Here is a 25,046-nt window from a genome sequence, read left to right on the forward strand (position 1 = left end):
TAAATCGTTACTTTGTACGTAGCAGCACAAAGCATTTGCCAAAGAGACACTGCAACAGTTCTTCAGTAATATCCCACACATCTAAATACTGATTAGAAAAAGATTTTTTTTGTGATTATGAACAATCTTATCTGGAAAATAGTCTTAATCTCTTTTTCCCCAATGATCATATCAAATACTGACAGTTCAATATAACTTTCACCTCTAGGTCTAAACATGAATGTGCAGAAACAGTGGGACTTTTTACGATTGTATACATATATGCAGAAAATACTCTTGGATATGTTTGTAGTCTTGAGTACATATATCTGATATTCCCACAACCTAACAAAGTAATCTTATTTAAAAAGTTCACACACTGTATGATACATTTAACATGCAGAAATATTATGTTTTCAAAAAATAACAGGAAACAGCATGAGCAGTGAGAACAAGGAGCTGGGTAGTTGTCATCTCATCAAAAATAATGAATGCTCAAGAGGTTTCTAACTTCATGTCTTCCTAGTCATTTGTCCAATAACAATAGGCTACCAGGAAAGAAAAGAGTAGGCGTATAACACACTCTACTTCATCAGCTCTAGCTAGCACCTGTAACCTCCAAACAACTATGTACCAGCTGAAATCTACATGACGACAGCCCCAAAAGACAACTGGAAATGTTGTTCCTAGCCTGCTGTGCCTCCATTCAGTTAAGGGATGCACCACATGGTAGATGACAGCTTTGTGTCTGCCCCATCTTACAGCTCCCCTCCTCTCTCGACACACAGTCATGCACATACAAAACAGTCTTATGGCTAATGATGCAAACATGAAGTGTAAAGTCTCCTTAATTTGACCCTTGTTAAACTCCTAATTGGATTGAGGCAGGCTCAGAGTGGAAAGCAACCCTGGATTATTCAAGAACGCTTTTACAAAATGAAGACCAAATTACAAAAGGCTTCCACTCTGGCTGCAGGACACCACAAAGAATAGGCAATGAATTGCAGCTGTCACTTAAGTTAAAAATCTAATCAATTGCCTTTTTTAAACAGGTAACTTTTTGAACAGTTTCGTCATTGTGATACTCTTCAGAGTACGCTTGACCCAAATTTAATAAGCTGCTATTAAAGCAGAAGAGCAGCTGTAGAGCAAACACTGTAGAATGATACTGTGCATTCAGAGTCTTAATGATTTTAAAATGACTACAACCACTGCTTCATTCAAGAGGAACAAAGCTCAGGGCTCTTTGCTCAACAATGTCTTAACACAAACTGTCTGAACAGACAGCGTTCATTTGTCCTTCATGAACCCAAAAGGTCAGCTGCATTGCTGAGAACATCTCAACAGTTTAATTGTGTTTCTCCTGCAGGAAGAATGAGAGTAGAAACTCAGGGATTCCTTGGATATGAAAACTAGCCTTTTTTTTCCAAGAAAATATACAGCTTAAGTACAGAGACAAGGGGAGCATGATATGCAGACAGGTGTAAAACATGAAGTAATTATAGAAGCTCAAATTAGTTCCTAGGCCTGAGGCAAAAAAGAGAACAGTGCCTTGACAAAAGGGAATAGCAAATAAGGATAGCAAACAAAAAATGGCTTGAATGTGTAAATTAGCAAGAAAAATGAGACAGAAAAGCAGCTTTACTCTACTATTATTCACCACATGAGAACAGAGCAGCTGAACATGATCAAGAGGGCTTTGGAGGAGAGAGGCAGGCATCAACACCGAAATGAAGCCAAAGAGTGGCAGCTCCGCACTTTCTAGTCAGTCACTCATTATGTGGTGAAGTGCTCTTGAGAAGTGCCTCTTATACTTGACCTATCATATTACTTCTTCTGTAAACACATAATCCCTGCTTGTTAGGTGGTGTCAACACTAGCATTCATTCACTGTGGTAGTCCTTTTGTGTATAGACACTTTAGAAGTGCTGCCAAAACCAAAGAATTGACACCATAATAAAACAATTTGAATTTCAACCAGGTAAACAGATCCTATTGCTTTTCTGTAAAAAAAAAACAGTGTGGAGAGCATTACATTCATTTTCCCTTATTTGAGACAAAGCTGCTTTCTCATTGCAAGACTGTTTTCTCGGAATGTCTTTTAGAGGTGATAACGATTACATCTAAGTAATTAATAGGATTGAATGAATAGATCTAAGGAGAGAAATCATAGTCATTGCAACTTATTTGCACTGCGTATGTAAATAAGAGTATTTAAATACTTTCAGTGGATGAAAAAGTGGAACACTTCAGCCAAAACAAATTCAATGAGTGTCTGCAGCACTGATCTACATGATGTCTGTGGCTGGCAGGAACATTATGAGAGAGAGAGAGAAAAGTGATTGAGGTTTTATCATATTATAATTTCATCACATCCCTTACCATGGGCTTAAACTCTCCTTTAATCAATAGATGATCATAAATCAGTGATTAGGCCTTTAACACTGCACAATTACGATTCCCCCCCCCGTTAAACACACAAATTCAGATTTAAGAATCAGTTTAATTTCTTCTTTCTTAAAACAATTTACAATGAAAACAATTCTATAAACACGCAGAGATCCTTTAAGGCAAAATACTGTCTTTTGACGTGCCTGAAATGTTCAGTGCAAGGTTAGGTGCCATATGATTAATAACATCATATTTAGAAATTAATGTATTTGCTCATTTAACATATTATAAACATATTAGTAAAACCTTTGCTTTATGACAGAAAATCAATAAAAATATCACAATGGTAGCTTTTAGCTAAAAGGGTGTATTTTGTAAAATATGCAAAAAGATTTACAAAAGGATGACTTGGATTAGTGGTATTCTGCCTTTTGGTGATTGAGAGCCAGCTCACCATTAAATGCATCTACAAATAGTAACAAAATAATTAACATGATGCCCCCAGTATTGTATCAGTCTGGTAGGATGCACTATTCTAACCCATCACTATGCAGTAACATAAACTGAAGTTTCTTCATCCTCTCTCCCACCCCTCCTTTGAGGGGGAATTATTGGCCCTACATTCCTATCTGCAGGTGCATTACAAGTATGTTTCTTTATATGTATGCACTTCAGAGTGTATTTGTGAATAATTTCAACAACTTCAATACTATCAACTTGTTTGGTAGTATATTTATCAGACCACATAAGAAGCTTTCCTGTGTTTGGCCTTCAGCTCAACCTGCCTGAAAACCAGAAAGTGAACAGCCTCTCAGTAAGATGTGCATGCCCTACAGAAGCCTCTGCATTTTTTTAAACATCTTTGACCAAGTTCTCTGCAGGCATGACTCCACTGACTGAAAAAAAATCATTCCAGCTGAAAAAAGAGATCCTGATCTTCCTTTCCAAGGCACTACAGAATCTTTATTTTTACTTACATCTGTCATTATTACACTTCATGTCCCATTTTTCACACTTTTTCATTTTGCAACTGTAACTTCTTCCAAGTTCTACCTATTTTCCTGCTGTCCTTAATGCCCTTCCTTCTTCATATCCACCAAGCATCCTCATCCTATCTCACAGAAATCTTCTTCAAGGCTGGTTTTCCTACTTCAGCATTTCATTTTTTTCAAAAAGATTATACAAGCATAATTTACTATAAGACTTGTCCATTTTCTACTACTCCTTCAGTTAGCTATTGTCAATAGTTCTTGCATTTGCTTATAGGTGACTGTAATCCGGGGCTGGGATCATGTAATGTTTACTCCTGTGAAGCAACGTGGAAATGTATGTCACATTAACCAAGAGCAGTTTCAATTAATGCAGAATTTTGAGTGGGTGGCTTACAAACAGTATGTTTATAATCATTAACATAAAAATACAGCATTGTGTAATACAGCGAATATAGCATATCGAGTTCTCAAAAATATTTCCCTTGGTCTTGAACACAGTACCCAATTTAGTGAGGTGGGAAACTTTGGCTAAGATGTTGTATTATCTTCCACCTTTTTACGGTGACATGTAATCTTTTTTACTATTCATTACACTTGCCCCTTCCCAGCTCTTCAGCTCTCCTCCATCCTTGTCCACTTTCAAATATTTCCTAGTTCCTCAATTTTATTAAACGTTTCTCTTACTTCAAAATTTTTATAAACTTCTACAGGTTAACCCTGGGGTTTTTGAGGTTGTCAGCGAGGCTACATTTCAGTGTCTGGGGCATGTGGGACAACTCTTGGAGAACTAATTGCCTTATTTGTTTTCACCAGACAATTACCTCTGTCCACAAAGGCAGTAACATTACTGAAGCCAGTACAGTTCAGGGTCAGTCAAGGTTAACCCTGGGAAAAAAAAAATCCTATGCTACGAAGCATGACACGTGTCATAGCCATTACTAAGTGATGACTGTGTCTAGAGATGTTGGGCATTTCATTGCTCTGCTGGGGGGGAAATCATTGTTGTGTCATTTATCTCCCTAGTGTAAGGAGTCCTTTTCATTTTCCCCTCTACCTAAAACCTCATCATATAATGTACTCCTTTCTCCTTTTCTTTTTTTCCTTTCCCACTTTGATCCTTTGCATTCTGGTTTTCATTCCCCCTTCACTCTACTAAAACAATTTTCACCAGGAGTTATCAATTAATTCTTCCTGGCAAAATCTTCTTCAATCTCTTCCTCTTTGATCTTTCCGCTGTCTTCAAAATATTCCACCACTTCCTCTGTTCCTTTTTCTCTCCTCCCAGCCTTCTTGTTGTGTGTTTTCCTGCTTTCCTTTTACATTAAAAATTTATTTCTCCTCCTCAAAAAGTTTTACCAGTTTAATCACATTAAAATCACATTTTCAAATAAACTTCTGTACCTCCGAGTACCGAACAGGCCCTAGCGTTATATTGCAGGGATAATCTTAAATAGCAGTTCAAATTGAAGTGTGCATTTTGTATGCATACTGCAATTTGAACTTACTGTATACTGTGAAGAGATGAGTGAGCTACTCATTGAGCTTCGAATATCACTGGAATTTGGTTCCAGGCTCTGTTTAGTCAAAGTAGGGGAATGACCACTGAATTATTTGATATTTAGCTACTGGTACATAGAAACTATTTTTCATAACAGTAAGTGATAGAAAGTTAAACACACTGACTCAAATGCAGCATGCCATACATGGAAGTGCATCACCCAGGAAGACTCAGAGTTAAATTCATTTACTCAGTGACGTAAATGGTATTTCATGTTGTATATTGGGTATACACTGGTCATTACATAGAAAAAAGGTACAAAATGAATGTAATGCAAAGAGGAAAGGTATGGAATGAAAAAACCTACTTACAGGTAGGTAAAGGATAAATTACTATACTCAACATTGAAAAGAATCCAATTCAGCTTTGATGTAAACAGGGACAATTTCCATTGTTTCTAACTGAACTGACTTAAATGAGAACTAAATTCAAGTGACTAAAATTTGGTCCACACCCTATACTAAATTAGTATTGACAAAAATTATACCTGTCTTAAATTAGTACCACCACAGCCACCAAATGTGTTCCATTACCCTTTAAAAAATGAAGTATCTGTAATTATAGAAACATCTGACAACTGTTTTAACCTGTGACATATTTATCATCTGAAATTCAACAAAACATAAGTAGATTAGTGAGCACTCAAAATTACAGCTGCCAATTACAGTGCTTTCATACAAAGGTGGTGAATATTTAGTTATAATTACTTTTAAATATTGAGAACTGACTTCTCTTAGGCATGTCTCATGCAGCATCCACTGTTCTAACTTTACACAGCATGTTCACTTAACACAGGACACCCAAAAATGTTAAAGTTCTCCTTCAGAGAACCTTATGAAATATGCAAAATATTGCTTCTGCATATGAAATTTAGTTCTTCTAAGGAATTCAATAACAAGAATGTATTGCCAATTTACTGAACTTCTTGTAATAGAACTTACTTTTCCTTTTAAATAGTATCCTGGTAATATGATTGGCTTTACCTTTTTGGGATAAGACTCATATTACCTTCTTACTATATTACCAATGAAACTAAAACCTGGTCAGATTTTATAATTATCACAGCACTACTGCTCATGAATGCAAAACATACCATTTTATAAACAGATGAAAATCAGAAAAAAGACCAAGAAATGCTTCCTGCTGCCAGAGCTGAAAAATAAAATATACTTATTTTAAAATAATTTTAACAGTTGAGAGCTAGTCAACAGTCATTCAGCTTTAAATCATGTTTTATATAAAGACTAAATGGATTTACTTTATTTTATTGCATATATTATTTTCTATATATAATTTTTTGTTTAAAGCTGACCAACTTGTTTTTGTTTGTGTATATGTGTGCACATGTGCATATGCACACACACATACGGGTGTAACTAGAGCAGAGCACCAGCCCTGGGTGGCAACTGTTAGGGGGTGCCACCAGAACTGTTCCTCCAGGAGTCTTTGCCAGAGCACAGGCAGCCCTGAGCAGTCTCTGCCCAGAGATAGGACCAGCGGGGCAGCGCTGCAGCAAGCAGTGTATCTGGGGAGCAGAGGATGAGTAGCATGAGTGGAATGATGTTCCCCCTGCTGTCGGGAGCCTTTACCAGGGCAGGTGCAGCCCTGCACCCAGAATGTGTGTGTCAGGGGTGAAGTGGGGAGAAGAAGAACTGAACAAGGCACCAGGGTTGACTCTCAAAAACCCTGTGCCACAGAGATGCTGTTGCCAGAGCAGAGCTGGTGCTATTACAGCAACAACAGCTGTAAGCCTTTCCTTCCCACACCCTCCGATTTACAGTGGCTGGCATATGTCCATGCATCCCTGCTTCCCCCCTGGTGCTCAGCGAGCTTGCCTCTGCTCACTGCATCACATATTTACATGTTTGATTCTGTGTGTGTGTGTACGTGTACTGGGTTTTATTGCTAATACTGGTTTATTTCCCAGTAATGGCTATCTATCTTAGGGTTTTATTTTGCTACTCCATACACTTAGGATCTAAGCCCCTGACCTCTATACTGGGAAAGATAATGCAGGTCCTCAAGGAATCCATTGTGAAGCACCAAGATGACGAGGAACAGTCAGCATAGATTCACCAATAGATTCACCAAGGTCAAGCCATGCCTGACCAAACTGATTTCCTCCTATGATAAAGTGACAGGTTCTGTGGATGAAAGGAGAGCAGTGGACACTGTCTCCCATGACAACATCATTAACAAGCTAAGGAAATACTGACTGGATGCAAGTACTGTAAGGTGGACACGTAACTGGTTGGATCATTTTACTCGGCAAGCAGCCCCCCAATAGGTCAATGTCTACTTGGAGAGAAAGTATTAAGTGGGGTTCCCTAGAGGCCTGTCCTGGGTCTGGTATTAACATTTTCCTTAGTGATTTGGATGATGGGATTGAGTAAATTTGAGGATGACACCAAGCTGGATGGAACTGTGGCTACTCTGGAGGGCAGGGCTAGGATCCATCTTCCACACAAAATCAGTAGCAATAATGAAAACCCTAGCAGACTTTATGGAGTCTTTACAATGTCTTTCTTTTTGAGGTCAGAAAAGGGTAGCAAATTTGTTTGGCTGGTTGGTTGTTATTTTGGTATTTTTGGTAGGAGGTCAGGGTGACTGGGAACAGAGGAGGTGCTCAAACTCTGAATGCCATTTACGGTGGAGAGGTAAGGCCACAAGCTGGGCAGAAAGACTGGACTGCTCCTTGAAGTGGTAGGTTAGAAAACTGTTCTCTACGAGGCACTTGTAAACTAAAAAATTTTTCTCACCCAGCATGAGAGAGCATGCGTTTGTGGTTATACCAGTAATAAGAAGTGTGAGATATTTTTCTTTAACAGCTGTTCTCAAGTCCTGTCTTGAACAACAGTTCATAAAATGCATAGTGAAGTAATTTTTTTATTTACATTTCCCATCTACCTCTCTTCTTTATACAGAATTACAGCTTTTCAACTTTCATGCTCTGTGTCAAGTAAGTCTTGTTTAATTTTTCATGGGGGAAGATTTCATAGCCTTACAAGGCTTGATACAGAGGTAGAAGGAGAAGGCAAACATTTAAGTCAATCATTGAATGCCTCTGGTGTTGTACCTAAGGAGGGAGTTGCCAATTTGTACAATAACTGGTGCTTCTTGTAGATTAGCATGCATCTACCCTGTTACCCTGCTGAGCCCAGGCATGCCACCAAGATGCATATCCTGACCTCTCAATCCCATTCTGTGCTCAATATATCACAGAAATGTGGCAATGTAACAGGTTTGGAGCACCTCCGAGTATACAACAGAAAACCCACTTCAGACCAGTAGTGTAACAAAGCAGGTGGGATGACCAGGGTATTAACACTATGTGCGCGCACGCACGTGCACACACACACGCCCCGCCACCCCCCCAGCAGCAGGTGCGATTCCAGCATTGCTCCCACCAACACCAGCAGCACTTCCACGGGCACTGATCTGTACATAGCTGCTGCCTGACAGAAAGAGTAAGAGCTAGAGGAAGGAATGCTCCACAGCCATACTCTCAAGATCGGCAGAAAATGGGGCATATTGGCTGATTACAGATGTTAAAAAAAAAAAACAGCCTCCAAACCCCCAGTGATTTACTTTAAACTCAGCCAAACGCAGGGCATGCCCAGAAGCAGCAAGGGGTCGTCCAACATCTGTAAAGATCAGGTACTTTAGTGGGGCTTTTTTGGCACTTTTATGTAATAGCTGATTAAATCAGCTATTAGATAAAAGCACCAAAAAGCCCTGCTGAAGCACCTGATCTATAGAGACACTGAAGAGCTGGGTTGAACTAACACGCTGCTTCTTTTGGTAAAGCACAATTTTGGGGGCTCTTTTAACATCTGTAAGCAGCCATAAGCCTTAAGTGACAGGCTTCACAGATGCTGCATATTGTATAAAGCCTTGTGATTGCAGCGGTATCTTGGGGTCTCTAATGGGTTTTAAAAAATTATTCCTAAAAACCAATGTGTGAGTACTTCTCGCTTGGAGGATATGTTAATGGAACTACTTGCATACGTTAGGGACCTACTGCATTCGTGATTTTTGTGGATACCATGAAATCCAGGCTATGCCTGCAAAATCTGCAAGCAAGGGTAGAATTCATGGAAGATAAAACCTGGCTCTCCAGAGGGAGCCACCATTCTTCAGGCTGCTGCAGTAGGGGATGGGGGAGCTGCCTGCTCAAAGGCTTGCCAGCAAGATGGCTGCCACCCTAACCCTTACTGCTAATTTTCTGTGAGGGCTGTCTGTCATGTGGCCTTACCCCTCTCCACCAATAGGTGACAGTGGGCGGGGCTGCTTGACAGACAGCCCTTGGAGCCAATCAGTGGTGGTGGTGGTGGGGGTGTCTCTGTCAATCAGAAGTGTGGGGTAGCACCATCACACTCCTATGAAATGAGTGCCAGGCCCTCCATTTTGCCCATGAAAGCAGTGGGCAGCTGCTGCAAATTAGGTAGTTTACTATGCACAAGATACTAAAAGTCAGGCCTTAATTAGGATGGGTGTGGTATCTGATTAATCAGATTTAGGCTGGCAGTCAAGCTTCACGGAATAGCTGCTTAATTTTTTTTATGGCGTTTATTCCAACACTTGGGCCTAATTTCATGGAACCTACAGTCACCTCTCAGGACTTAACTGGATTAATGAAAGTTGTACTTGCTAAATGAGAAAAAAACAAAACAGAACCAAACAGATCAAGTCCCAAGCAATTTTGGGCAACTGAATAATATTGCCTAATGGATACTCACTGCAAATCTTATGACAATACACAGGAGACATTAAGGAAACCAAAGCACCATTACATATTTTATCTGCAGTTGTAGTTTCTGTTTAGTTTATTTTAAACATTCAAAGCATAAAGACATTTTGGAAATTTCTTCCTTTCCTATACTATATGCTTTACATATAAAATCATTTATGCAAGCATTTGAACGTAGAATGATACCTACCTACGACTGTACTTTGTGTGTGTGTGTGAGACTGTTTTCACTCACATTTCTTGTATATGCAGCTTGCACGAACTCCTCAACGTTTTATCTCACCACTTGAGAGAATCAACACTATAAAGTGACATTCCACACTGTCTTGAGAAGGGCAACACATGTTACTTCTCTCTATTTTGTTTAAACAGACAAACATACACTGTATGTTCATAAATCATTTATGGCACACTGAAAGTCAAGTTGACTCAATATAAGAAGACTGAAATAATATCAGGTGCACCATCACATGTCCAAAATGGTATACCTCATATAAATGTTTTACAGAACTCTCAAGAATCAGACAGGAGCAGAATAAATCACTTTGTGAACAAGCTGTGTTCCAGGCTTCATTAGTTATAATTACCCCCAAAATATGCTCAGCAGAATGCACACGTGTCATCTGGGAGTGACACACAATAGATCGGGCAACTTATAAACTCCTCCAAGCACAGAAAGAGTCCATAAAACAACTGGCTTGTGCATTTGGATTCATGTGATAACACCACCTATTGCATAAACCACCAGATGACACAGATGGGGCAAATCCAAACATGAAAACGTTTCTTTTGTATAGGCACTGGACTTAATTTGATACCCATTCAAGCAACAAACTGTGGAAAGCTGAGTATGAAACACTAAATCTTTGTCCTTTTTATTCCCCAGATTGTGTCACAGTTGAATAAAATAATGAAACACGTATGGTTTGTAACAACTTTTAGCATAATAATGACTTAAAAAGAAAAAATAAGAACTGTTAACTACTATAAATGTACATGGCAACAAAGAAAATCCTGAAAAAAGAAACCAGTTTAATCTTGATTCAGCAACACACAAATGCCAAACAAAAACATTACCAAAACAGCTAAGTACTAACTGAGGGAATTCATGAGCATATATTATAAAAGCTAATATTCCTTCCTCTTCAAGAAAGGAAAGGAAGCAAAGGAATGTAGTACTACTATATGAACTTACTAAAATACATTTCTTTTATATGACCATTTCAGGGACAAACCTGTTAAACTAAATGTAAGGCTGATTTCATCTTCAATTCATAATATACTCTATTCCACATTTTTCTTGCTTATTCATACATGTATCCACTATTCTGTGTTCCAGCTTACTTCAGAAGCATCCCCAATCCTCCTCCTCATCTGACACTTGCCTCCTTTCTGTCCCTACCTATAATCTTGGCACTATCTGTGTGAAAAGCCTTCTCCATCCTTTCTACCATTTACAGAAATTTTTCTCAGCTTCATCTCATTAATTCTCCGGCTCTATTCCAACCTCTGACAGGATAAACATTTTTTCTCTCTCATATGTGTTTCAGTTACTCTTTTCTTTCCTTTTTCTATTAATAGTCTTACAAAGCAGTTTAACACAACTGCTTTCTCTAATTTCTGTACATAGTTATTAAAATTATACAACAGTAAATATTTTGGATACAGTTTGTAAAAATACTAACATCATTTTATTACACTAGATTAAAACATATTTGGAGAATTCACGACTAGTCAAAAGGAAGTTAATAATCTTATAAAAATACACTTCACAATACAGACAGACTTTATTGCAAATGAAATGTACATATTAAAAAGTATTCAAATATATATTCCAATTCCTTTTAAGAGAAAACAAATTTGGGAAATCAGTATGTGCATGTGTACACACTCAACTTCGAGTATATCTGTATCTATGAATGCATATATATGTTTGTACATGAATAGATGTGTGTCTATATACCTATGATACACAACATTACATACATTATATATACATTCATAAAAAGTGTGTGTTTGTATACAAGCACACACACTGTAATTTTTCAGTAGAGATGCATAGGCTTATTTTATTATTTCTGGCCTATGGTATGTTATTCATTCACTCACCAACATTGTGAACCCCTCTAACAACATTCTAAGACAACAGCAAATGATATTTGATACCAATTCTTTAATCTCTTACATTTTTTAAGAAGCTTTAGATTTCAGATGGAAAATTAAACTCTGATTCAGTAATGTATTTAAATGTATCCTTAACTTCAGGCTTACCAGTGGTCCCTCATGCCCCTAAAATGTAACACACATCTGACCACTTTGAAAAACTGAGTCCTAAATCAGGTTCACACATTTAGAAATGATTACATGAAATACAGATTAGAGAATGGAGTGCTATTACTGTAGTGCTATTAAAGTTTATTTAAAATCTTTGGTTAAATTCTTCAGTCTGCTACATCTGCGTATCAGTGGGCACATACGGATATAACTAAGGGCAAAATTTGGTCCTCTATGTCCATTCCAGAGTAGCACAACTGAGAGGCCAGTATAAGAACACATGTAGTCAATGCTGCCAAACTGCATATAATGCTCACAGGCACAATGGTGTTGACTTCCTATTTTTAAAGCACCAGAGAAGCATTAACAATGCGAATATGAGCTTTTCTGGTATTATTTGAAGTTTCAGCTTACATTTTTTTTAAAAAGAAACAGATATTGAAACTATCCTGGCTAATAATTTCATTCTGACACTTGAGTTTAAAAGGTTAAGTTACTATCTGAAGAAAGGTAATCTGGCTGCCTTTCATTGCAGCCTGCAAGCTCTGCAATCTGCATAGAGAGGGGCATTTGTCATCATTAGCTGAGCAGTGACAGCTGGCACCCAGGGTGTCCCAGATTCAAGAAGTGGCAAAGGCACTCTCTTAGTTTAAGTTGCCATTAAGTGTAGCATGCTTCATAAGAAGCAAGATTTTCTTTTTGTAATACAGCATGAAGTAACAGCAGTGAATACATCTGCATTTTCTTCTGCACAGGGAACACACTAGTATGGTACAATTAGCAATTGACTTTGAATAACAAGACACATGGTTTAAAACATAAACAAACATCTGATCCATTCAGTCCAAGGGCTAAATCTTCTTTCAAAATTAGGACACCGTGTTTTTCTTCAAAGACACTTGAGACTGATTGGTTCACAAATGTTATCCATAGGAATGACAAATTTTACACAAAATCTAGTTTTTAGGGAGTTGTACATAAACATGGCTGGAAACCAGCAACGGTCAGTCACTTAAAACAGGTTATTAGCTAGGGAAAAAATAATCAGTGTCACACTTGAAATACAAGTTAATAGAATAATTGAAAGGTTTTAAAGAATACTTGATTAAAACGCCATTAAAAAAACAGTACTGGAAACTGTCTTAGTGTTTACTTTACAACTGGTAACAAGATTTTATCTGAACAGTGCATTAGATTTTGAATAAATAATAACGTTTAAGAAATGTTTCTAATAAAAGGACAGATGTAAGTGTCCAAAAGAGAGGTCCAATTCTTATCAGCATCAATTATTAAAACTGTGAAAGCCTAGAGAAATGGTATATAAACATTAAGTGCCCCTGAATTTATGATTTTTTCAGTAACAATATATAAAGTAAAAGTGCTAATGTGCTTTAGCCTTAAAATAATCTTAGCAAGGAAAAAAAATCACATTTCTCTACAGTCTTCTAGATTTGGAAACATAATCCATAATGCTAGATTCTGCATTATTATGTAAACTAGTTTTTCACAAATAAAACTAATTTTTGTGTTAATGTAAAATCTATGCAAATACATGCAGTCATTTATCAGGAAAGCTGACAAGCATTCCATATTGGAGAGGGAAAATGAAACTGCCTCAAGAATAGAGGCAATTAATTATTTCTGTATTTTCTCTTCCTCTGTCTTGAGGCACAAAAGTTATCCATCCAGTTAAAACAGCAAATGAAATAAAGAGATTTTTTTTTTATTTAAACACATATGGCTCTTGCCTGCAATGCTGATCACCACAAGGTCTACAGATGCCCGTGGCTAAATCGTACACTGGCAGATGCACACAGGGGAACACTGTGCTAATGCAGCGTGGTGAGCAAAACAAATGAAGAACTGCATTTTCTGGAAAAAAGTCTTTTTTTTCCCTCCATTGAGATACGCAGTTTGCCTACCAAGTGCAGATTAAGTTAGCAATAAATTTAACCTGAAAAATATTTCCCTGTCTACAGCACCAAACAGCTAAACAAAACCTAGCAAAAAAGGGTCTGTGTATAAGAAAGCTACACACACATACTATTTGTAAGGTACAGTTTCTAAGTAACGGGTTTCCTCAGACAAAAGGTTACGTTACAAATACGTTTTTAGTCTCACAATTAAAGACTAAATTACATATAATGAACACACTCGGTGAATACAGAGAGACAAGTATTGTCCAACATATTTGCTGTTATTTTTACCTATTTAAAGAAGCAATTTCTTAAGGTGCAGCTGAAAATTGCAAGCATTAAGGCACAATCTAGCAGCTGTGATACTACTTACGTATACTTCCTAGTGCCAATAAGAAATCCATATTTACAAGCTGTTTCCTTTAACAAGGTTGTTTTTAAAAAGTGTAAGGACCTGGGTAAGGCTTTCTATACCTAAAAAATTACTTGCAGACAAGAACAAGAGAGAGGAGGTGATAAAACACTGGAAACTAGAAATGACTCAGAATCATTTAGACTGCTATAACTTTTCTCCTAATAGGCCTGCAAGCATGCATAACATTAACATTGCTGTTGTAATTACCAAGCAAAAACTATAGTAAAGAATGTATTTACATTTTATTTTAGCTTAATGGGAAAAAATATTTATGAATGCCCATGCCATATAATATTACAGAAATAAATTCACTCCTATAAAATCAGCGTTAGGAAATGAGACCCATATTTGAATTTTTTAAAAATTTTATATATAAAAAATAAGATTGGCTGAAAATATAATCATGTTTGTATAGAATACAGAAAAAGGATTAAACTTAACACCAACAAAATTGAAACAAATTATTCATCACAATATGCCAGTATGAACAATGAAGAAAACTGAAAAATTATAAACTGTAGTTTCATTGTGCTATTGAAACCTTGGGAATTTTTTTTAAACAGAACTATGCCAATACTTTCATATCCATTATGCCTTTGTGATAAATGTAGAAGTGTATTATCATCCATGTTCCATTGAAAATGTGATTGTATTCAAAATATTCATATTACTAATACACATTCATACTAACTTTTTTTTCATTTCAAACCTGAAAATATGGAAATGTCTGTAACCAGGAACTAGTTCACACTTGAAAAACTGTATTTTTTTTATTTCTGAATTATCAGCATACACTTTATGCTGAATTAGCACCTCTACATTAATTCTTGTTTTTAGTAATACCTTTAGTGAATCCTAAAGATACTGAGTGTGATGAAATATCATGGACAGCAGTTCTCCAGAAAGGTACCACCCTCTGGAGTTCCTACCTCTATGCTCTCATGAACAGAGTTTGTGGGGATTTCTGGTGCTCTAGTTAAAATTCTATATCCAAAATCAAAGGACAGTTGAATAGGCAAGAAGCTCTGCTGCGTCTGCTTTTCTCCCAGAGGATACTCTGATACCTTTTAGCTTACCTGTATCTATCCCAACCATGCAGCTGGTCCAATAAAAGATACCACCCATAAAAATTCTTGTCCCTCACATATTTTCTGGACTATCACAACATCACTTCAATACTACCCGAACAGTTGAAGAGAGTTTAGTATCCCTGTCTGGAAACAGGGAAGAAATGGTAGAGGGTGTTATAATTTCTGAAGGCAAAAACAAACAAACAAACAAAAACCCCAAGTGTCAGGTATTTTCTGAAACGATCTTTATCCTTACTTTTAATTGGGTGCTGCACTCTACTGCCTATGTACTCAGTATATTTTTTAGAAACAAAGTACAATGGTGTAGTATACTTGCTGGAAGCATTTCTATTTGTTGAGGCACTTTTTGAATTACCTTATATAATTTACAACGACACAATCCCTTTCTCCTTTCTGTGAGTGCATATGTGCTTCTAGCACACAGATTTTGACAGATTTTGTTGGAGCATTCTGTTAAAATATGTATAACATTTTGCTGCTCCTCTCAGGAAAAATGCCTTGATGACATCATTAGGCATGATGACATGAGTAGGGCTGTTGCTTCAGAAAGGAATGGAGGATTGGTCAAATATCTTTTCTTTACAACAAAGTTCACATTTGCAAACTTTTCAAAACAAATTTCAAGACTTGGGTTTTTTTTTAAAGTATACTGTGTTTTATGGTTGCTTGCAAAGCTAATTTTCAGAGGTTCCTTCGCTTTGGCCTTGATCCTACAAACGATTACTTATGTGTTTAACTGTAAAACTAAAAAGGCCCATTGACTTTAGTGGGACTAACTACCTGCTTAAACATGTCTATATTTTCAGGATCTGGACCTTCAGAAGGTTCAGGAAATATAAGAAGCATTCATGGCCAATTCATTCAACTCACTCCCCTTCCATTATTTTGAGGGGGGAAAAAAACCTGAAAGCTGTACAATAAATACAAAATTGGGTTTCCAATTTCTCAAGGCTACACTGAAATATTTAAGGCATCTATCAGTATACCTAAATCTACAGAAAGCGAGTTGTCCAAATAATTTTCCATCCTTGACCTGTGCTACTACAAAGTGAGAGACAATAGTTCGATTTCCAAGCTAGAGTGACTTAGCACGCCTGTATTATTGGCAGTGTGACAATTAACAACAAACCCATCATATGACAAAACATGTGAAAAGACAATGCATTAACAGCTTTATAGCTGACTTGCCAGAGGTGTTCCGCACCTGCGCTTTCCATTGACTTTACAAGGAGTTGTAAGTGCTTGGCATCTATGAAAAACACGCCATTTAATCTCGAAGGCAATGTGAAATAGATTTTTTTTAAAATGTGACAAAGGCTTGTAACATGGCTTTCTTCATGTAACATGGTTGTCTTTTTGGGTAGGGCTAATAGATGTTGTGCAAGTCAGAAAATAGGATAAACATAAGCAGAGTAATGTCATAATTTACATAATTACACACTTTTAAATGTTACTGCACTTTGGTTTTAACTTGCATAAGTTCTCTACTATTTTGGTCCTTCCATCAAACAATGAATTTCAGAAATATAAGTATCAAATGGAAAGGTTATTTTAGACATGCAGTCTTTGGAAGCTGCTCATCCAACACCTACAGCTTTATTCTCAAGGTCAGTGTTGAATATTTTCAGTCTCTTAATCATATACAGCATGAAACAGTAATGAGAGTTCTGCAGTGTTGGATGACCCACTACAGATGTAGTAGATTAAAAGGCACTAATCCCCACTGATTCCATACCCCTTCCTGAGTTCAGCAAAAAAGAGCATTCTTGAAGTAGGAAACCTTTAAAAAAAATCAGTGTTGGATTGCTTAAATACAGTCCCATGTGCTGAGGAATTTTTGAAGTAGTTGATACGGAAATAAACCAAATGGATACTGTCATGTGTTTTTCCCGTCTATACGATTCTGCTTTTCTAGCTAAAAAATGCAATTCGTACTTGTACAAAATGTATGTTTAATTTTGAAACATAAATTGGTAGGAAAAGAGTTAATCACGATTATTATATAAGAACATTATAGAATGGGGAAATTTAAAGTTATCCTCTTTCCTATAATGCCCACAATGACAAAGTCCAATCAACCCGAGTTACTTTATTTTATGAATTGTTTCATTTTTTGTGATATAAGACAATGCTATTAATATTTTAATGGCCATAACTGAACTTAAGAATTTTTATTGTAATGACTGTGATCTAATATTTTTCATCTCAAAGAGAATTATTATGGATCTTTGCACAAAGCTACAGATAATTCAGTATAAGAGAAAATATCTGTATAAACTGTAAGAAATTACATGCATATTATCAGAAAATTACTATAATAAAATGTCACTACAATTAGAGGATTGTGGAGAAACTTTTGGAGAAACTACAGGAACTTTTCACATTTTAAACTATTTTGTTTGAAGATTGTTTATTTCCTTCCCCTGCTTGAAAATGAAATCATAATAGTTAAAAAAGGAAAAAAAAGAACTACAGATACCATCAGCTTATATTACCAAAAGAGCTTCTCCTGTTCTATATAATGTGACATTTAAAGCAAACCCTCTACAAATATGTCTTTAATTTCTCTCGTGTAAAAAAAAAATTGCAGCTGACAGGATGATACAGATGATATAGGCAGGATGCATTAAAAAAATAATTAAGAGACAAGAAATCAGATATATTCAATGAGCTTTCAAACCCACTCCAGCAGTAGGGTTAAATAATTTAATAAAGACAAATTCATATTCTTTTTAGCTCCCTAGTGCAATAGGCGGATATTAAAAAAATAAAACTTTAAATTCATGAATAGCTATGTATGAAAGCTCAACCGATAGCAAATAAGTACCTCATGTGTGTGCACACATACTAACCAACCAATACTTTTTCACACAAAAGGACAACATTACTACAAATTATAATCTGGCAACTCGATCTTTTTTCAAATTATGTTCACCAAAAACGCAATGCACTATATATTCATTTTTTCAAAACAATTGCGTTTTGGGGCTAACGAGGGAGACTATTTATGCACTGTATTTGGAAATGTTTGAAACACGAAGTGCAGTTCCAGAAGATGCTGTAATAGTGGATATAGGGTAGGGGGTAATTAGGGAAAAAGTACTAATTTGGGAAAGCTCACTTCTCTATTTTATTTGTCCTCAACTCCTATCATCCTAAATGATTAATCATTATTGTAATGAGTGGATTTTAATTTTCTAGAACACATCATTGTCTCAAAAAGTGAAATAGAATAGCAGACGGGAATTTCATTGTTTTAGATTTTACTAAAAACACAGCACTTTACAGGACTGTACTTCTACTAGTCCGTGTAACAGCTTGCGAATAGTAAAAAAATGAGCGTAATTTTACCATCCTACAAGCCCAACACACCCTGTGACTTTAAACATTTAGAACCAATCATTAAATTACTGAATTCTTGTCATTTTGAACCATGGGGTCAGTGTTACATAATGATCATTGCAGTGACTGGATGCCGTGCAGTACATGCACATCCACCTGTGTTAAAACAAGGGAAAGGTTTACTGAAACTTTAAAAGCTCTGCTTTGAAATGAACGGCAGCCTTTCGTGCTCAATGCAACCAGAGTGGCATGAAAGCTGAAGGGGTTTGCATCACATCTAGAATAATCTCCATAAGGGAGGCAACTGGGAGTTACCTGCGTTGCTTGTTTGCTTGTAGCTAAAATCTTCAACTGATGTTTTCAAAAGCTTTGGTTCAGGAAAGAGTGTGATTTGTCTACTGGGCTGAATGGTACTAAGTTAGCAGTGTGGTAGCTGACTGGCTCAGACTTGAGGCACTCGTAGCCTCGTTATTGTTTTGAACAAATAGGGATCCAGGTGCTAAACTTCAGGATGGGTGGCGGGGAAGAAAGAAAGAAAGGAACCCTGCAAGGTCTCTCTTCCCCTGTGAAATGGAGCCTTGGCTTCAGTGAATGATTGGACTGGCTTGCATTTAGCAGGCACACTGAGAATGCTGCAGTGCCTGTGACTGGAAAGGGGAGCAGACATGCCTCAGCCTGGCAAGCTCAGACCAGGGCAGCGCCCGGCCATCCGGCTTCACACTAAGGGTGTGGGGCCCCTGCCACCGGGTCCACGACCGTGTCCTGCCAGCCTGCTTCAGTGCCAGGGCCAGGCCACCCGCCTGCTGCTGCTGCAGCGCCGGGGGGAGCGGGCCGGACACGCAGGAAGGCCCCAGCCAGTCCCCTCCTCGCCGAGGCACCGCCCGGGGCCGCCCGCGCCTGCTACCTCCCCCCGCCTAAAGGCCGGGGCGAGGCAGCGCCTCGGGGAGGGGGCGCGGCAGGAGCAGCCCGGCTGCAGCCTTCGCCCCGCGGCCCCGGGTGCACCTGCGGGGCGAGGGCCGGGCCCGCCGGGGCTGAGCAGAGGCGGCATCCCCGGAGCGAGGCCAGGGAAGGCCTGGGCAGCGGCGGGGGAGGAGGAGGAGGAGGAGACCCGGGCCGGCGGGCCTGGGCAGCGCCGGAGGAGGAGGAGACCCTGCGGCTGGGCAGCGCGCAAGTGGCCGGCCCGGCCCCCGCGGCTTCCCCCGCAGAGGCCGCCCGGGCCCGTGTCCCGGCGGCGCCTTCCCCCTGAAGGACGGGGAAATGGGAGCGGGCTGCGCTCGGGCCGGCAGGAAAGCCCCCTGGAGAGACAGGCTCAGAGAGCAGCGGGGCTGGCTCCAGCTGCGCGAGTTCCTCCTCCCAACCTGGCCGCAATGAGAGCCCGATTCCGGGCGCTTCGGGAGGGATGTGCGCGCGCGACCCCGACGTGGCGGATGAGCGGCCTCCCGGCGCCGCCCCGCTCCCCACGGAGAGCCGGGACACGCCGGGCCCGGGGGAGGCACCGCCATGGGCTCTGCGCCCGCGTCCAGGAAAGCATCCGAACAGACAGCATCCATCCATCCACCCATCTACCGATACACATGGATATACACGTGTGTGTGTACACACACACACACACACATATATGTATACACCCACATATACACTCATATATGTGATAGATATCTGTATATAGCTATCTCTATACACACACCTGTATGTATGTATGCATGTATGTAAAGAAATAGCTATATAAATGTATCTGAGTACACATAACTATATCTAGGAGTCTCTCTCTCTCGACACCTCTCTACAGCTCCGAGTGCTCGAGTCCCTGCGGCTAGGGGTGAGGTCCTCGAGCCGCGCAGCGCCTGGGGCCGGGGCGTGCGGGCTGCGCGCGGCAGTCGCCGCTCCCTTCCCGAGCTCCACGTCTGAAGAGCGGAGCCGGCAACATCCGCAAAACCTTAGGATCGCTGATCTCCCGTCCGAGCATCCTCAGAAACCCTTTACGTGGTGGCATATTTTATTCCGCAGAACACCGCATTGCCGTGAGCTGCTGCCTAACGCCCCGGCCGGTGCAGGCGAAGGAAAACTTGTCCCTTGCAGTTACGGCCAAGCCCAGGGAGAAGCCCTGCCCCGGCGCCGAGGGCGAGTGAATGAGCCGACGTCTCCTGTCCTTGGAGGAGGCCAAGCCCGGCTCTCGTGCACCTGCGGGGCGCCCGGCCGGGCTCGGGGCAGAGCCGCACAGTGTTGCCAAGTCCTTTCACCCCGCCAGTGCACTTGGGTGACACCGCCAGGCACGAGCCTCCTCCGGACTCCCTGCCGCCCAGGTGGCCTGGGTGGGGTCTGCCGGCAGCCTCCTACCTTTAGCTCGTGTATATAAATACATATGTACACACAGAGCTATCTCCAAGAGGGGGGTTAATTAGCCGGGTTGGAACCGAAAGAGGCTGCAGTGACGAGCCCAGTGGCGATTGGCCGCCCGCCTGCCTGGCCCTGCCTTTATAATTTCCACACGAGTGCATCTGGGCTCTTATACAAACCAACAGCCAGCTCCTCCTGACACACGCACGCACACACACACGCACGTACAGACACCCAGCACTTTTTCCACCACCTCATTCCCGCCCTGCACACCCGCGCGCGCGCGCACACACACACACACACACACACACACACACACACAAGCGCGCGTGCACGGGGACTGCGAGGGGAGCCGTGAATCACCAGGAAGCGGGTTTCGTGTCTGACTACTGGCAGCCGCGCTGTCTGCGCCCAACTTCAGCCTCCCGCGCCGCTCCCCATGCCGCGCGCTCCCTCCCGGGTGCACTAAGGCGCGGGGCCCCGCGCTCGCAGGCGGCGGCGGCGGCGCTCGCTCCCTTCCAGCGCGGCGCTGCCCGGTTCTCCCCTGAAGTTGGCTCCAGCCCTAGCAGCCGCATTGGATCCCACAGCGTACTGCGAGACTCCGGTGTACAACCCGGATCTCTGCCCCAACATGATCGCGGCCCAGGCCAAGCTGGTGTACCACCTCAACAAATACTACAACGAGAAATGCCAAGCCAGGAAAGCTGCCATCGCCAAGACGATCCGCGAAGTCTGCAAAGTGGTGTCGGACGTGCTGAAGGAGGTGGAGGTGCAGGAGCCGCGCTTCATCAGCTCCTTGAACGAGATGGACAATCGCTACGAGGGCTTGGAGGTCATCTCCCCCACGGAGTTCGAGGTCGTGCTCTACCTCAACCAGATGGGGGTTTTCAACTTCGTGGACGACGGGTCGCTGCCGGGCTGCGCCGTGCTGAAGCTGAGCGACGGGCGCAAGAGGAGCATGTCTCTCTGGGTGGAGTTCATCACGGCGTCCGGCTACCTCTCGGCCCGCAAGATCCGCTCCCGCTTCCAGACGCTGGTGGCCCAAGCCGTGGATAAGTGCAGCTACAGGGACGTGGTAAAGATGGTGGCGGACACCAGCGAAGTGAAACTGCGGATCCGAGACAGATACGTGGTGCAGATCACGCCGGCTTTTAAATGCACGGGGATCTGGCCGCGCAGTGCTGCCCACTGGCCGCTTCCCCACATCCCCTGGCCGGGACCCAACCGGGTAGCGGAGGTCAAGGCTGAAGGGTTCAACCTCTTATCCAAGGAGTGCCACTCGCTGGCCGGCAAGCAGAGCTCCGCCGAGAGCGACGCCTGGGTGCTGCAGTTCGCGGAAGCGGAGAACAGACTGCAGATGGGCGGCTGCAGAAAGAAATGCCTCTCTATCCTCAAAACCTTACGGGACCGTCATCTGGAGCTGCCGGGCCAGCCCCTGAATAATTATCACATGAAGACTCTGGTTTCATACGAGTGTGAAAAGCATCCCCGGGAATCGGACTGGGACGAGTCGTGCCTGGGGGATCGGCTCAACGGGATTTTACTGCAACTCATCTCCTGCCTCCAGTGCAGGAGATGCCCGCACTACTTCTTGCCCAATTTAGACCTGTTTCAGGGCAAACCTCATTCCGCCCTGGAAAACGCAGCCAAACAGACGTGGCGACTGGCTAGGGAAATACTCACCAACCCGAAAAGTTTGGAAAAACTTTAGAGGGGAATTAAAATATGGGCCTAGCCAACTCCGTCTCCTCCTTTCCTGATGAAATTGAAGCTTCCTGTTCGAAAAGGCAAATACTTCCACTCGGCAATGCAAGTACGATTCTTTTGCAAAGGAATATAGATCGCTCCGGCTCTCCGCCAAAAGCAAACACAGATCAGCGAGTGTTAGGACTCTCGTCTTCATCACCGTTTTGCAGCCCCCTTCCCCTTGAAAGCAAATGTCTGGTAACACCTGGGAAACGGATCGGCCAGCTGAACACGATCGTGACCACTCTGCCCAGAAACGGCACCCGTGGATTATAACAAACCCGGGCTTTTTTATGTCATCCCTCTGTGAGTAAACGCTATTCGGATCTGCCACCTGAACAAACTCTAATGTACCTTTTAATTTGTATCAGATATTGTGATCTCACATTGTCTTTGAAATTGTGGATGTTGGTGTTTTGTGATTTGGTGAACAGAAGTTAAATTGCCATTTTGGATACTTCAGGACATTTTCTGCTAAAGAAGATACCATTTAAAAAGGTAGATTTTATCACGGTACTTTTGTTAATTGTCTTTTGAAGTGTCTGAACTTAAAAGTTTACATTTTTCGTTTCATATATATTGCTTGTTCTATTTCTAACATTCCATAAATATACTTGAAATGTTATTTAAATATATTCAAAAGAAATTTGGATTCTGCTTATATAATAACGCTTGAATATTGGAATTATATATTTGAAAAAAATGCACTTGAAATACACTGGATAATTACTTTTTGTGATTTAGATTTTAATTTCTGTTGCCGATTTTATTTAATTACAAGCTAATAAATGAAGTCAAATAAATATGGGTAAGCGTTTCAGTCCTGGATCAAGTTTTCCACTTAAAAATCAGGTCGCTGTTAAATTTTGCAAATCACACCCCTCTGCTAGACCTTACTCGTATCCAGAAATGTAAAACCTAAGGAGAGCCCGCACATTTCTCTTTTGAATAATTGGAGAGAGAGAGAGAAAAATGGTGTTACATACACACCCCAATTTAACTCCCGAAGACCATCAGCAACTGTCAGACCTGATGTGGTAATTAACAGAGTAACACTCTTTACAGCCGTCAGAAAATAAATCTACTTTTGAAAGATTTACTGTGCTGGGTTAATTTTTCTGCACGGTTTTGAACAATACGGAGGGGACACAACATCACTAAAGCAAAGGCTGCTGAGTCCGATTCTTGACAAAAATCAGCATTGTGGCTCAACTAATAATAAAAAAAGAAAGTAAACTGTTTAGGGGGAAGGGTTAAACCAGCACTAGTAAAGGAGACTATTACTTCTGACCTCCAAGTTGGCTATGGATGTGGCAAGGCAGCCGGGCTGCATTCAGACATCAGCCCGTGTTCAGAGCAGGGGGAATAAACATCTGCAGCACTAACAACAGTTGCCAGTGGTACAAATGCCTGCTCTTGCTCCAACACACAACTATTCACAGCCTGCGCGTTTTTAAAGTACTCTGCAGATTAACAGTGCAAAATGCTAGAGACCAAGAACAATCCCCCACGCACTCTGTTTAGTCTCTTAATAGTCAACAAGTGCTGCGAGGGGAGATCCGATCTGCCTCCATAAGGTCCACTTGTAAGAACACCCAACGGGTGAATTTTTGTGAAACCATTAGAAAGACAACGAGGTTTTCAGTCCAGCGAACCAACTGACCGATGTCAGTAGAAATCCCCCTTCAGCGGAAGCACCACCGCTTGCAAAGGCTTTACCTGGTTTGGTACAACTTAGGCATCATTTGCAGGGAAGGTTTTTGTAACCAAAATGACTTGAACTGTTTTTTCAATAAAAGGTCTCCTACGTTTCCCCTCTCCTTTCCTTGAGGAAACATTTAGAAGCTTGTCTCGAAAAAAATAAGGGAGAAGAAAGCAGCAGCATCCACAAGCCCCCAGCAGATGCAAACCAGATAGCACAGGGAGGATGCCCAAGGTGTGCCCGAGTTGAGGAAAAACAGATCCCAGTGCTTTATACTTAAAAGCAGCACGCCTCCCATGCATCTAAACCTCCTCTTCTCCACTAACTTTGCGCGGCTCCCTGAGCATGTCAAGGTGGTTTCGTAATATTAAAAGAGACACAAGCATCTGAGGTCGCACACGACGCGGCACGGAGGCCGCAGGGACAGACATTTCCTGGTGCAGGAAGTGCCCGGGAACAGGGACACAGGAGCCACGCGGGCACCAACCGGCCGGCGGGGAAAGGCAGGGTTTCCAGGAGCCCCGCTGCCAGGGGAAACCCTGCAGCCGGGGAG

The 25,046-nt window shown here is 41.1% G+C and overlaps 2 protein-coding genes across 13 annotated transcripts in view; one reads left to right on the forward strand and one right to left on the reverse strand.

Annotated features, from left to right (window-relative positions):
• Positions 1–25,046, reverse strand: part of NBEA (neurobeachin) — an 835,610-nt gene that overhangs the window by 209,031 nt on the left and 601,533 nt on the right. The window lies entirely within an intron of this gene.
• Positions 21,220–23,594, forward strand: MAB21L1 (mab-21 like 1). Its single transcript, XM_090027610.1, has one exon. The coding sequence runs from the start codon at positions 21,677–21,679 to the stop codon at positions 22,754–22,756; it is 1,080 nt and encodes a 359-aa protein (XP_089883736.1). The 5' UTR covers positions 21,220–21,676; the 3' UTR covers positions 22,757–23,594.

The sequence above is a fragment of the Crocodylus siamensis genome, chromosome 1 (assembly GCF_052110815.1).
Source record: "Crocodylus siamensis isolate JL-2025a chromosome 1, ASM5211081v1, whole genome shotgun sequence".
Lineage (NCBI taxonomy): Eukaryota > Metazoa > Chordata > Crocodylia > Crocodylidae > Crocodylus > Crocodylus siamensis.

What these genes read in the sequence shown, in the direction of transcription:
- MAB21L1 (XM_090027610.1), top strand. Translation starts at nt 21,677, where the DNA reads ATGATCGCGGCCCAGGCCAAGCTGGTGTACCACCTCAACAAATACTAC.